Source organism: Artemia franciscana, chromosome 4 (genome assembly GCF_032884065.1).
Source record: "Artemia franciscana chromosome 4, ASM3288406v1, whole genome shotgun sequence".
In the NCBI taxonomy this organism is placed as follows: Eukaryota; Metazoa; Arthropoda; class Branchiopoda; order Anostraca; family Artemiidae; genus Artemia; species Artemia franciscana.
In genome coordinates, this window is record NC_088866.1 from 35,839,293 (window position 1) to 35,853,589 (window position 14,297).

At 34.5% G+C, this 14,297-nt stretch overlaps 1 protein-coding gene and 1 long non-coding RNA gene across 3 annotated transcripts in view; one reads left to right on the forward strand and one right to left on the reverse strand.

Moving 5' to 3' along the window:
* LOC136026361 (protein Asterix-like) overlaps positions 1-2,536 on the forward strand; it is a 63,408-nt gene extending 60,872 nt beyond the window's left edge. For both annotated transcript variants that reach the window (XM_065702893.1, XM_065702894.1), the window contains exon 5: positions 2,307-2,536. In XM_065702893.1, coding sequence (XP_065558965.1) covers positions 2,307-2,385 — 79 coding nt within the window. In that variant the 3' untranslated portion in view covers positions 2,386-2,536. The remainder of the gene's footprint in view (positions 1-2,306) is intronic.
* Positions 1,345-13,609, reverse strand: LOC136026362 (uncharacterized). Its single transcript, XR_010617277.1, has 2 exons — positions 13,463-13,609; positions 1,345-2,878 (listed from the first exon to the last, which is right to left on the reverse strand). It is a non-coding gene; the product is annotated as an uncharacterized LOC136026362 (long non-coding RNA).
* Between the last annotated feature and the right edge of the window lie 688 nt (positions 13,610-14,297).

A 14,297-nucleotide genomic window follows, 5' to 3' on the forward strand; every position in this document is an offset into this window, starting at 1 on the left:
CCAGATAATTTTGTTTTGTTAGCTTATACTTTAGGTTTTTTAATATCCTTATTGTGTAGCGTTTCCTTTTTTTAAACATTTACAGTGAGCTTTGGACTTAAGTAAGCTATTCTATTTTACCAAAAAATCTTGTTATATATCCTTGAAAACTCAAAGATTAGCAGTAGTAAGTGAAAGCATGTTTATAATATAACAAAATTAAAAAGATGTTCCAGTGAAATCTTAAGTTGAAAAGGATAATCTACATGGAGTGTTAGCATGCATCCTAAGAACACGAGGGTTGGTTGGTGTAGTTATAGAAGAGATCCATGTAACAGTACCTGATATGGTGCATATATAAAATTATACTTTGTTGAAGATGTTGTCAATACGCCATGCAGGCTAGCATTATAACATTCAAAGGGATGTGGATATGGAAAACGATTCAACATTTTCTCTGTTCAAAAGATTTTGGTTTCAGAATTAACGATTGCTGAGCTCGTGAACTTGTTCCATTCTAGCAGCAGTCTTTCTATAATTTTCATTTATCTGGATAATTACTAGAAATCAGCAAAACATGCTCTCTATCTTGATCATATACTTTTCATATGTCATAGCATATTTTTTACTGTACCTTAGGTGAAATGCTAATTTGACTGGGTCATCCATTATAAGTTGGAGATAACAGTCTTGCTTTTTATCATTGAGTAGCTTCTGTTATTTTCAGTTCAATGTATAAAGAAAAGAGAAAAGGACGAAGGCAATAAAGAATCAATTAATGTGTTAGCAGAAGATTGCAGAAAATAAATTTAAATAACACTTGAACGAGTTTGGCTATGATTCTAAAATAACTTAGTAAGCAAGGTTTGTCCAGTGGTAAATGTGTGTGTTTTGCTGTGTCTCTTAATCTCATTTAGAAAAAAAAAATGTGTGGTTAATCCACTGTGACTTGATAAAGCAGGAGGGGTAGTAAATAAAGTTCAGCCAATAACAAGATTAAGAAGTAAATATTTGTACAATACATAAATGTCACGTAAAAACTGGTTTGCTCAATACATTTTTATAAAGGAGGCCTGTTGTGAAGTCAACATGTTCATATACCTTCGAGAATGTTCTTTTTTTATGCTGAATTTGTTGACCATGATCTTCACTGCACATTTTGATTTATGATTGGGAATTAATGGCCCTAATGATGGGGCGTAAATAAATATTAAGCCATGTTGCTTAAATGATATAAACACTACTTTGTTTAAGGCTAGGACAGTAAAATTGACTACCAAGCTGATTTATTGACAAATAATTTTGATTGTTTAGCGGTCACTGTAGAACAAGTCCATAAAGCAAAAAAGTAATTTAAACAGGGTGTACATTGGGAATAAATTTTAATTGTGAAAGAAATACTAATATACAAAATAAATTACAGTCTAGTAAGTATATGTCTCTGATAAACTTCAAAATTGTTTTTGTGTGCTCTCCCCAATAACGTTTGTTTAATTGAACATGTACAGGGTGGTGCTAAAAAATGTAAGCAGGCTGAAAGGATATGAATAACTCACTATATTTTGAAAGACTTAGGAGCATTGAGAAAGACTTAGGAGCACTAAAGTTTTCTCAAGGATTGACTAGTGAGTTGATTAGTTCTTTGGGCTCCTGGAGATGTAAAGATATTATATATCTTCTTTTTTTGTATCACTGTGTTTTGAAACAAGCTTAGTACCACTTTTTGGTATTTTAATGAATAAGACAAGATCAACTAAATGTACATAAAGGAAAGAAAATAGCTTCATCAGAGTTAACTGTAGTAATAACAAGGGTTTTAAAAGAACCAGTGATGGGAAAATGGAAGAATAATGGATTTTAAGCTAACTTTTTTAAAGATTCTATCCTTTTATTGTGGGGAATTTTTTCCTATGAGAGGGTCTTAGCTACAGGTAGGGGGACTCATTTCTTAGTTATAGTGTCTGAATCAATCAACTTAATAATTGTCAAATAATTGTGTCAACAGTTGGCTAAGTGATTGAATTTTTCAATATTACATTATGTTTTTTCAATTTGTATGGAAACTGTGTTGATAAATTTGACTCTTCCTCTGCAATAATTTCGTCTTCATTTATTGTCATTAGCTGACACAAACACACTGCTTTACTTTAAAAATTGTGCTTGTAACAGAAAGGAGCTTATATGACTTAATTCACACCATCCCAGTCCCTAGGGTTTAACCGAACACATTATTAGAAGTATAGAAGCGACTTTTACACAAATTCCAGACTTAGTTCTTGTGATCTTTATTTTTTCATTACAACTAAAATATGTTGATTTATTTTTAGGTTGTCTATATCTGCTGTAGTCATGTCTTATCTTCAAAACCCACAGCCAATGACCCCTCCTTGGGCGTCTACACAGTAGCAACAGAATAATAGTGCATGCATCCTTCGGGTTTTCAGTCCAGATTTCCATTTCTGTTTCACTGTTTTGTGCAGGTGTTTTGAACAAATTCCATTTATGTCTGAATAATAATACTTTGTCTGAATAAATCCATAAAGATTTTTATACTGAATCCGCCTAAGAGAATTAGTATTGGCGAGATAGCTGTTGTAAGACCAAACGCATCAGGGGACACATCTAATTTGATAATAAGCATGACATGAGATAATATCATCAGTACTAGAGTGACAGCTTTTGTTACTGTTCTTTGAATTCCTTGCAAATTTCTATCACACAGTCTTAAGCATGATATAATCACTTGGACTAGTAGATACATTTCAAACAATATAAAAGGAGAAAATACTGTAACCCATGAGACTTCCATCATTCTTTCCAATCGTATTGGCAAAAGAATTAGGAATAGCTGGATAATAAACCAGGTGAATATAGCTTTGTGGAGCAAGTTCATTTCAATCTGAAAAATGAAGAATATCAATATATATAAACAGAAAAATAACGCGCTAGTAGAAAGAAGACTTCTTTACTACAAAAAAAGTACTAAAGGCATCTGTTTTTAACAGTTTTCTTTTCTGCCCTACTAACTAGAAAATCTGGAGTAGAAATTTTCAAATTTGACTGCTGACAGAACAAGAATAAATTACATTAGGATCTGGCCACTACTTTTTACAGCTTAACTCTGTATTTAGATCTTGACAGCATGGGTAAGTGTAATTTGTGGGCAAATAGGTCTTGTATTTGACTTTGGGGAGGGGTGAAGGGAAATATATATATATATATATAATAAATATTTGGGTCCCCTGTCTATTCATTTTTTTAGCACTATAGGCCCTTGTTGAACTAGAGTCTATTCCTGGTGAAGCAGTGATGGAGACCAAAAAAGAACTATAGAGCCATGTTATCGCAATAGCATATCTTTGTTATCTCAGGTTAGCTTTTGGGTTCCAGGAGAAATTTTCAATGGGTGTGGGGGGCCAGGTGGACAATAAATTTTGACCTGAGGAGGGACAGAAGTAAATAAAAAGAAATCATGTATCAATTTATCAAAATGGTAAATCTGCTACATCTTGGGAGGAACTCAGGGCAATTGAGCAAAAACTGTTGGATTTTTGGCATTAGGAAAAAGAGCTTCACTCTTTGTGTTTAAAGGGAGGGTATGTAAGGGCCAACAAATGTGCATATGTGTGTTTGATCCACCTAAAGTATTGGCACTATTAGCCCCAGCGGAACTTTGAAAATTTTCACTGTGGAGCCAGAAGGTAAATCAATAGACTGTACATTCACCCAGGGTATCAAAATAACAAGTCTGTAATATCTTAGGAATGACTGGAAGGACTGACTTAAAAATTTCACGGAGTCTTTTTTGCAGGACGGGAGGAGATTTCGAACATTTTGCTCAGAGAAAAGGATAAGGGTGCCAGATAAGTTCGTCTTTTAAATATTCGTTATTTTCGAAAAAGAGGCCCTACGATTTTTCTTATTACCTTGAAACTTGAATCTATATGCTGTGTGGTAACGGAGAGGGAGGAGGGTGCTTTTGAACAGAAAAAAGTACTGGAAATAAGCCAAGGAATGTTTTCCTAATTAGCAAGGAGCTGTGATACTTCTGTTCATTCCAGCTACTTAACTTTGAATATTTAAAATTTTTGTGTTTATTATTTGATTAATGCCATTTAAAATACAAAAACTAAAATTATGAAACCAGTAAGTGGCTTTTGGGGCTGAAATTTTCTGCTAAATCTTCTATTTCTGGTTTTTACTTAGTATCAAATGAAAAATAAACAAAAATGATGAAAAACTAAATTTACATCTAAAATAAAGTAAATTCTGTATCAACCAATAAGTTATTCATTACTTTTCAACAAGAGACAAACTGTATATTGCCATTGCTGACTTAGCTTCAAGGCATTTCCAAGCAGGAATACCCACTTTGCGCTCCAAGAACTACCTTCCAAAAACTAATTAAAACCCTATTTAATCTTTGAATATGTATGTCATCAAAAATGATCTCACGAGTCAGCACTGATACGCGTGCCATAAGTTTGCTGTCACTGTTCTAGACCAAGCTCTAAACGATTTGGAATGCAAAAAAAGCCACAAATTGTGTTTTGACATTTGCTAAGAAATAACTTATGTAAGTTTCTTGTTCTGGTGGATCCCTATTCAGCAAACAAACTGGAAACTAATTATGGGTGCATTGCTTTGTAATGCAAAAAAATGAGCCCGAAATCAATTTTGTCTGATAAGCTTAGAAATAACAGGATATGTAGACAGGCCAGTTAAACCCAAAAATATCATCCAAGAAGTTAATGCGTTGATCTCCCTCCTTAAGCTTCTAAGTAAATTTGTATTTCCTTTGTCTGCCATCATCTCGAATATGCTTATCCAATTTGGCACCCTGGCATTTTCAGGGAAGAGCCAGGTAAAACTGAATCTATCCAAAAGGAAGTCCTCTGAATAATTTTCAAAGAATGTAAAGTCTCATACTCTATCCTTCCAAAAGAAGGAGGTCAGAAATGCTCGAGTACAGAAGAGTTATGTTGTGCCTCGTAAAAAAAGCAACAACAAACCCTCACATGAAACACATCTTTTTGAAAAGACACTCCCCACCACGATTATACCCTCCTTGGGCCGTTTCCTAGCCTGTTTCTACCTTGCCATCCATTCACAGGTATAACTCCAGATTTGAAAATATCTTTGCTCCTTAAATTATGGAGAAAATAAACAAAACATCCCGCTAGACTTGCTCTTTTTATTAATTTGTACAGTCTCTGCCCTTATTTTGTATATGCTCGCTATTTTCCTTCCTTTTTCAATGATTCGTTTAAATTTGTTCATATTTGTACATTTTGCCAAAAATAAAACAAATTAGAAAATTAAAAAAAAAAACAAAGGTTTGACTGTTCCATGTGTATGGGCTCACAGAGCTAGGAAGTAATTAGATGTAAGTAACAAATAATGACAGTGGTGTGCCAGGGTGACAAAACCCTAGAAAAGACAATTCAGAAATTCCTAGAAATGGAATTTTTGCATTCCTAGAAATACCCTTGTTTGCGTTCTAATTGCTTAGAAAAAGCAACTAAGTAATTGTGCAATACAAGAGTATTTGTTGTTAGTAATTTAACAACTCGTTTTACAGTAATTTTGTAATAAACAATTATTATTTACTTGGTAAAGATGCAGATTAGTTCCCCCTGTAGTAAGGGGTACACTGGGCTGGAGAGAATAAAGTTTTGCTTTTTATATCATTTAACTAGGAAGAAAGTAAATACATTAATCGATGCCTTTTATTATGCTCTTTCCAAATATAATAATTGTTTCTGAGGCAAATTTTATTTTGAGCCCTTAATAGGGCCCCAAAAGGTAGCTATAAACTAGGTGATTTTCCTTGTTATTGAAGCTGGGGTTATAAGTTTCCTGTTTAGGGTTTTCACCAACGTAATTGCAATAATGTACTTTTTGTTTAGTTGTGATAAGTTTTCAAAGAGTTTCATGCTTTTTGTTTTAATTCCTTCAAATTTGTTTTCAAAATAACATTTTACTATTTTAATTGACTGATGTAATTCCTGAATCAGGTACAAATTAAATTGAAAAAATACAATTTTTTCAACTGAAAGCAATGAGCAATATTAAAACTTAAAGCAAATAGAACTTATCAAGTATACAAGGGGGTTACCCACTCCTCAGTACCTTGCTGTTTGTGCTATTGTCACTTTTTGTTCCAATTATTTAAGAATGACTCCTGATACACAGGGAGCATCTAAATAGAATAGTAAGCATTTTACAAACTCAGAAGCAGTTGAGCATAAAGAGCAAGGTACTGAGGAGGGGCAACCCCTCCATATACATAATAATTTCTGTTTGTTTTAAGTTTTAATGTTGCTCCTTACTTACTTTTTTGTAAAACTTAATTTCTGATAGTTTTTTAATTAATGCTGGGAAACCCGGCTTCCCCTTCTCTGGAAAATTGGATCCTCCCATGTAAGCACCCCCACCAGAAAATCTTCCTCCCCCTCCCCCCTCCAAAATCTTCATACTTCACAATAGCCAATACCTGGCTATTGTTCCCCAGCTGCGTGTGTTCCCCAGCGAGAACCTCCAACAGGTACGACTCTAGTTTGGCATTTGTGAAGGGACACACATGCACGGAAAGGTGTAGCATAAATGGCAGACAGTAACAACGGCAATCAAAGGGATAAAATTAACCCTTGACTGGGCTGCCCACTTAATTTGGTCATGGCCAATTGTAGAAAAAAGCCAAGACAGATTGTTGAATTAAGTGGGCAGCCCAGTCAAGGGTTAATTTTATCCCTTTGATTGCCGTTGTTACTGTCTGCCATTTATGCTACACCTTTCCGTGCATGTGTGTCCCTTCACAAATGCCAAACTAGAGTCGTACCTGTTGGAGGTTCACTTGGCAAAGTTCAAAACTTGCAGCCCTTCCCTTGTGGGCTATGGGGGGTCAATTCATCCTCAAAGTCATAGTTATTAGATCTTTCAACCATGTTGAAGAAAATGGCTATCTCAAAATTTTGATCAGACAATTTTGGGTTAAAAGGGGGTGGGAGGGGGGTTAAATGCCCTCCAATATTTTTTGTCACTCAAAAACACTAAAACTTTTTTATTTCTGATCAAATGAGCCCTCTCCCAATCTTCTAGGATCGCTGGTTTGATCCCCTGGAGAAAACGAACAAATAAACATGCACCTCTGATCTTTGCTTCTGGCAAAAATCTTTAAATTCCACATTTTTGTATATAGAAGCTTGAAACCTATACAGTAGGGTTCACTGATATTCTGAATCGCATGGTGTGATTTTCATTAAGATCTCTTGATTTTTTAGGGATGTTAACCCCTCTTTCAAAAATCAGGCATTTTTTCTCAGGCTTGTAACTTTTGATGGGTATCATTAAACTTCATAAATTTTATTTATTTTGAACAAGCATCAAAATTCAATTTTCTTGGTGTATCTGTTATTATCAAGTTCTGTTTCTTACAGTTTCTGTTGCCATTGAGTTGCACAACTCCTTATTTACAGTTTGTTACCACAAACTGTTTGACAGCAATTTTTTCTCACTGGACAGTTTATTTAGAAATACATTTTAAAATTATTGATTACTAGCAGCTGTTTTGAACCCCTTTAAGGGCTGAAACAAGAATTTGCCTCAGTTTTATTACATTCAGAAAGAGCATAAAAGGGCATCAAGTGATGTATTTAATTTCTTCCTAGCTAAATTATATAAAAATCGAAAATTTTACCCAATAGAGTTCCAAAGAAACTGCCTGGTAGAACCAGGATGTAAGCAACTCACTTCTTACTGTTTATCCTGCCTATTGGTACAGAACCTCTGTCCCCTATACTTCAGGGGTAGCTAATCAGCATCTTTGCTGGGATTTGTTTCATAAATTTTCTGATTAACTCACTAATGAGATAGGCAAGAAATAGGGCAAATTTGTAGTTTACAACATAATTTAGCTAGGACAAAAGCAAATACATCACTTAATGCTTTTCTTATGTTCTTTCCAAATATTAAAATACCAAGACAAATTCTTTTTTGAGCCTTTAAAAGGGAAAAAGTGCCATTTGTAGTTGATTTACTAATGGTAATTATTATTTTCATTAGTCATTGAAATGCCATTATGAAAACAAATTTGCAGAATTCTTTAAATAGAGCAAGAACCCCTCAAAAATGACATCAGTTTCACCATCATGTCATTTGTGAGGGGTTTCAGGCTCATTTTAAAAATCCTTGCTAATTTGTTTTCATAATAACATTCTATTATTAAGACTAACAAAATTGATTATGGAAATTTTGTAATTTTCAACATATTTAGCTAGAATGAAAAGGAATACATCACTTAATTCATTTTTTATGCTCTTGTGTACTCAAATAATTGCTTCTGGGGGAAATTATATTTTGATTCCTTAAAGAGCTCAAAAAAGCATATAGTAACTAAAAGTTTAAAAGGTGTTTCTAAAAGTTACTGGTTTACAAAAAAATAACCATTTGTAGCTGATTTGAAAATGGTACTAATTATTTTCATTAGTTTTAATGCTAATATGTTATAGAAACAAATTTACAGAAATTTTTAAAGAGCCAGAAACTTCTGAAAATTATGCTAGTTTCATTGTGAAGTCATTTTGAGGGGAGTTTCAGGCTCTTTTTTACTTCCTGCAGATAGCTCTAATTTCCAAAGACTAGCAAACATAAAAATATAAGCAGATAAAAATGTTCCAAATAATTAAATCATTCCTAGTCATGTATAGATGTGAAACATAGATACTGAAAACCAAAGACAAAAAAGAACTTCTAGCTTTCAAGACGAGATGTCTCTGTTGCATTTCTAGAATCAAATACATTGATTGCATCACAAATATGGAAACACGCCAAAGGCTCTAACTGACTGAAAACATTCTCAGTATCATCAAGAAATAAACACTGCACTGATTTGGCCACATCAAGTGAATGGAAACAAGCTGCTTCTCAAAAAATGCACTTGAAGGATCTCTGCATGGCCTTCATCTACAAGAAAGACCACAAAAGCAATGGATAGATAGCTTGATTTTGACTAAGTCAAGTTAGCCCAATAATCACAAACCGCACCTGAAGAAAAAATGTACCAGGCCCTTATGCATGAGCTAGCAGGAGAAGCAGCCATAAAACATCCAGTGAAAATGGTTGGGACCTAAGTAAGTAAGTAATTGTAAATCAGCTACAAATGGCAACTTTTTCTCATTTGACAGTTTTTTTTAGAAACATGTTTTTAAACCTTTGGCTACTATGGATTAAAGCTGTGAAACTGAAAATACTTCTGTTTGCATTTCATTTAAACAGAAAATATATTTTGCAATTTTTCACTTTTATAATACAAAGAATTTTAAAGGTTATCAAAGGTCAGAGTTATCTAGAGGGAGGACAGGTAGGTACTTCAAAACACCTTCCTAAGACATACTTTGGTCTGTAAATCCACCCCTGAGATTTCTATTTTACTAACCTAGCCCCTTTCCAAGATGGCAAAAAGTAGCTTGTCTAAAATTTTACCCAAATGAATGCTCGACTGTAGGCTATTTGGATTCAGAATAAAAATCTGATTCTAAAGGTATGTCTATTTCTTAGCTATCTCATTAGTGAGTCAATTGGAAAATTTACCTTTTTTTAAGCTATTTTCTGCTTCCACTGGACAGTATCTTTACAACTCTTGACTGAATAGTATGAAGTAAGAAACAACTTATTTTGGTAAAGGTCTAGATTAGGAGCTATTGAGAAGAAACCATATTAATAAAACAATTCTTGCTACTAATGCAGAACATGTCTAGATGTAGCTAAAACATTTTGACTGCATCCTTGATATACTTACTAACACCCCCACCCTAATGTACAAATACATACAGTAGCCCAAATTGTATATTTTTCATGCATTCCACCAACTGTTACTCTATGGCTGAAAACAGAGAGATAGCCTACATTAAAAGAATACTACTACTACTACTAATAACTCACTGCAGCACCAAGCCATCTGAAGCCAACACAGCTACGCACGCTCCTCCTCCAACCTAATCTATTAAGGCCTCCCTCTTTACACCCTCCTGGGAAGTTCCCATTTCCTTTAAATCTTTGTTTATGACATCCTCCCAAACCAGACAAGGATGACCTGCTTTCTGTGTAGCCCCAGACAGTTGGCCAAAAAGAAAAATCTTTGGCAATCTGTCATCCTTCATCTGCAGAACTTGGCCTAGCCATCTCAACCTTTCTTTCATTATAGCCCTAGAAAGCGGAATTGAACCACATTTTTTGTACAACCTACTGTTTGAAATACGGTCAGTCAGCCAGGTACCCAGAACAATCCATAGGTAATTTCTCTGGAAAATATCTAGTAAATTTTCATCTGCTTTTTGGAGCACCCATGTTTCAGAGCCATATTTGACCACTGTCATCACTGTAGCTTCCAATATTCTAATCTTGATTTGCAGACTTATCTTTCTATTCTTCCAAACTTTTTTTAACTGTGAAAAAACACCCTGAGCCTTAGCTATTCTACTTTTAACATCTTCACTGCTCCCACCATCTTTGCTAATAATACTAACAACATAAGTGAAGCTGCCAACCTAATCAATCTTTTTGTTACCCAACGTCACCTTTTCATCTTCACTTATTCCTAGCCTTAGTGACTTAGTAATTTTCAAGCCTATTCTAGCACCCTGAACTCAGAATATCTCTAAAAATTCATTCATTTTGCTCACACTTTCATCTAATATGCTTAAATCATCAGCATAATCTAAGTCCAGGAGCATTTTTCCTCCCCATTTGATTCCATGGTCTCCAATTGCCTTTCCTGTGCTCCTTAAGACAAAGTCCATCAAAATGATCCATAGAAAGGGGGATAAAACACAACCCTGCTTAACTCCTGATTTAATACAAAACCAGTTGCTAACCTCATTTCCTACCTTACTGCAGCAGTATTATTCTTGTACATAGCACAAATCACTATAATGTATTTTTCTGGTATACCATATAAGGATAAAACCTTTGCTAATGCTCTTCTATCAACAGAATCAAAAGCTTACTCATAATCGATAAGACTGCGGACCAAAGGTGTTTGACAACAAGGAACTTCTCAATTATTAACTTAAGAGTGAAAACTTGGTTGACACATCCTCTACCTTTTTGAAACTGTACTGTTCTTCCCTTAAAACTTTGTCTACAGCATTTCTCTGTCTAAAAAGTATCATATTACTCAGTAATTTGCTACCTACAGAGACCAGATTAATGCCTTGATAATTACAACACTCACTCTTGTCACCCTTCTTATACAGTGGTTTAATTAAGGTTTTCCTAAAATCACTAGGTACTTCCCCTTTTCAAAAGTCATGTTCATAATCTTCAGTAGCTTATTCCTAACCTCAGAGCCACCATATTTAAGAAACTCATTTATCACACTAGCAGCACCTGAAGCCTTGTTATTTTTTAATCCTTTTAGTACTGTTGCTAACTCTTCCTCACTAAACAAATCTTCCTTCACAACCAAGGTATCACAAACTTTTTCATTTTCATCTATATCTTTTCCCACAACTGTATCTTGGTTTAGCACATTCTCAAAATGTTCCACCCATCTTTCTTTAACTTTTTCCTTATCACTAATTGTGGCCCCATTTCTATCTTTAACTGGAACTAGTCCAGACTAACTACTCTCTTTTAATTTATTAACATGCCAGTATAATATTTTACTATTAAGCTGTTCAAGTTCTTTATTATTCTTTAACTATACATATTCAAACTATTCACATAACATCCCTGGCAGGGAGACTGGCTCAAAAGCCAGCATCTTCCAGATCCTCAGCAATTTTATCCATGGCCTCCATTTCACATCACTTTAGTTCATATTTAAATGCTTTCTCCACTCTCTTTACATTCCTTTTGTTTTCATACAACCTATCAGTCAGATAATTCTTGTACAACCCCCTTCTACTCTCTATTAAACCTAAAGCTTTTCACTAATATTCCTAGTTGCAGTCTCAGCACTCTTCCCTAAGACACCATCAGCAACTTCACAAATTATTTTTCTAAAATTATTCCATCCATCTTCCACATTGTCAAATTTTAAACTCTCAAGTTTAGTATTCAACTGTTCCTGGAAATTTTTTCTCAAATTTTCATCCTGGAGTCTACCAACATTATAACTTTCCAGGAGGTAGTTACCATTTCAAAATTTCAGCTTTAAATTAACCTTAGACACTACTAGAAGGTGATCTTTACTTTTAACATCAATAACAGCACTCCTCTACACCCTAGTATCTTGTATTGATCCTGCTAGTCTTTGGTTTACAATAACATAATCAATAAGGTTTGCTGTCTTACCATCACAGGAATACCATGTCAACTTAGGGGCCATTTTGTGACCAAACACTGTATTGGTTATAACTAGGTTGTTATACCTATAAAATTGCAAAAGTCTATAGCCACTACTGTTTTCTTTTCCTATACCAAATTTACCTAGGCTAGGATACCACCTATCCCTATTTCTACCAACCTGGGCATAAAATCTCCTAGCAAAAACACCATATTTCTACCTGGTACCCTGTTATTCACTCCTGTAACTGTAAGTAAAATTCATCTGAGTCACTAGTATCTCTATCAGTTGGTTGAACAGGGGTATATACAGCTTTAACTGATACCCTGAACTTTTTAATCATAAAATGTGCAATTAGTATTCTATTATTAATACCTTCCCAGCCTAAACAAGACTTAGCAGCTTCCTTATTCATCATGAGCCCTACCCCCTGTCTATGTACCCCATCCTTCCTGCCCAAGTAAACAAATTCTATGTCACCTAATTTCATGCTTCCTACCTCTGGGATATGAGTTTCAGAAACTCCTAATAAATCCAGTTCAGACTATATGAATTTGTCAGTCAAAATGTCAATGCAATAGTCATTTTTTAATGTTGCAACATTCCAAGTTCCAATTTTCATGTCCTTTAAATCTTTGAAATTATTTTGGCCTTAGGAAAAGCAATGATCCTAGATATCAGTGCAAGATGGGGACCAACATATCTTCTCAATTCTACACTGAAGTACTTAAGCAGGCTTAGAACCAGACAGCAAGAAGTCCCTGGGATCTCTAGTAATTTGGAGGCTTTGTGCCATCCTGGGCCCATCTTGGTCACAACATGGTTTTCAGCACTTAGCAATGCTCTTCTATCAACAAGATCTAGGAATAGGTTTTTCAGCCCAAAAACGCCTAACAGAACAAACCAAGCCCAGAAAAATATCCAATAATCAGAATCCTGTGCAAGTGCTGTGTTTTTTACTAGGCTATAATTTCATCTAGGAGCGCCACTACTCAAGTGAGAAAAGTTGACCGCAAGTTTCCCAGTCTTGCAGGTACCGCAAAAGGGGTTAGACTAGAATGAAGTAAGAATCGTCTTCTTCTCAGTAGGCTAGCTCTTGCTCTAAACCTTTACTGTTATTCTTATGAGGGGAAAACTACCTATATATTTGCTTTTCCTTGAGATTTTAATGATTTACAATAAAAATTACCTCACTTTGAAATTATTAATTCTAAAAGGTAACACTTCTCAATTTTCCAGTCCACTACGAAAAAATTTGAAATCTCTGCTAAAATAAAAGCGAAAAATCCGTTCCCAAAGAGTGTGGGTAACTAAAATGTTATTAAGGGTATTATTTGCCTATACTATGTCCATATCCGATAATGTAGGCAATGACAAACAATAATTTTGTTTTCTATAGTCCTTGCAAATTCTCGATTTCGAGCTATGGTAATTCTTCTAACAAAATTATTGAAAATTACTGCTTTCGACGAGATTACTCAATAAGTAATCTGATTCCATTCCGACCCTTCTGAAGATTTTTGGGAGTTTTATACCTTTTTTTTTGTTATGAGAGTGATTTGGAATAATTAAACTGGAAAGATGTAAAATTAGTCTCTAAATAGTTCTAAACAAATAGGCTATCAAACAATTGATGGTTGATATTATTTCTGCCCTGTTTAGGCCAACACTATTGTTTTGTCAGAAAACTAAATGTATCAGTGCTTTCCTATAGAGTTATCTCTTATGTGCACTTGAATTTCTAAAAAAAATTCGAAGCGTCCTTTTAGTTTAATCTTAATTTGGAAGTGAATTTTGCATACTAAATTTCATTGTAAATTATCATCAAGACTACATCCATTTTTGGGTATTTTTCTCCTCCTCTTGTTTTCCAAATTTATGTCAGCTATCCTGTGCTAATAACCTTTTTGTGATAATAATGAGATGAATAATAAACTTTCACGCTTAGAATCAGCATAAAAAGTAAATTTACTGCCTTGACTTAAGTCCCATCCGGCTTTGGTGGTCGTCTCGGGGCCTCTCTCCTCAC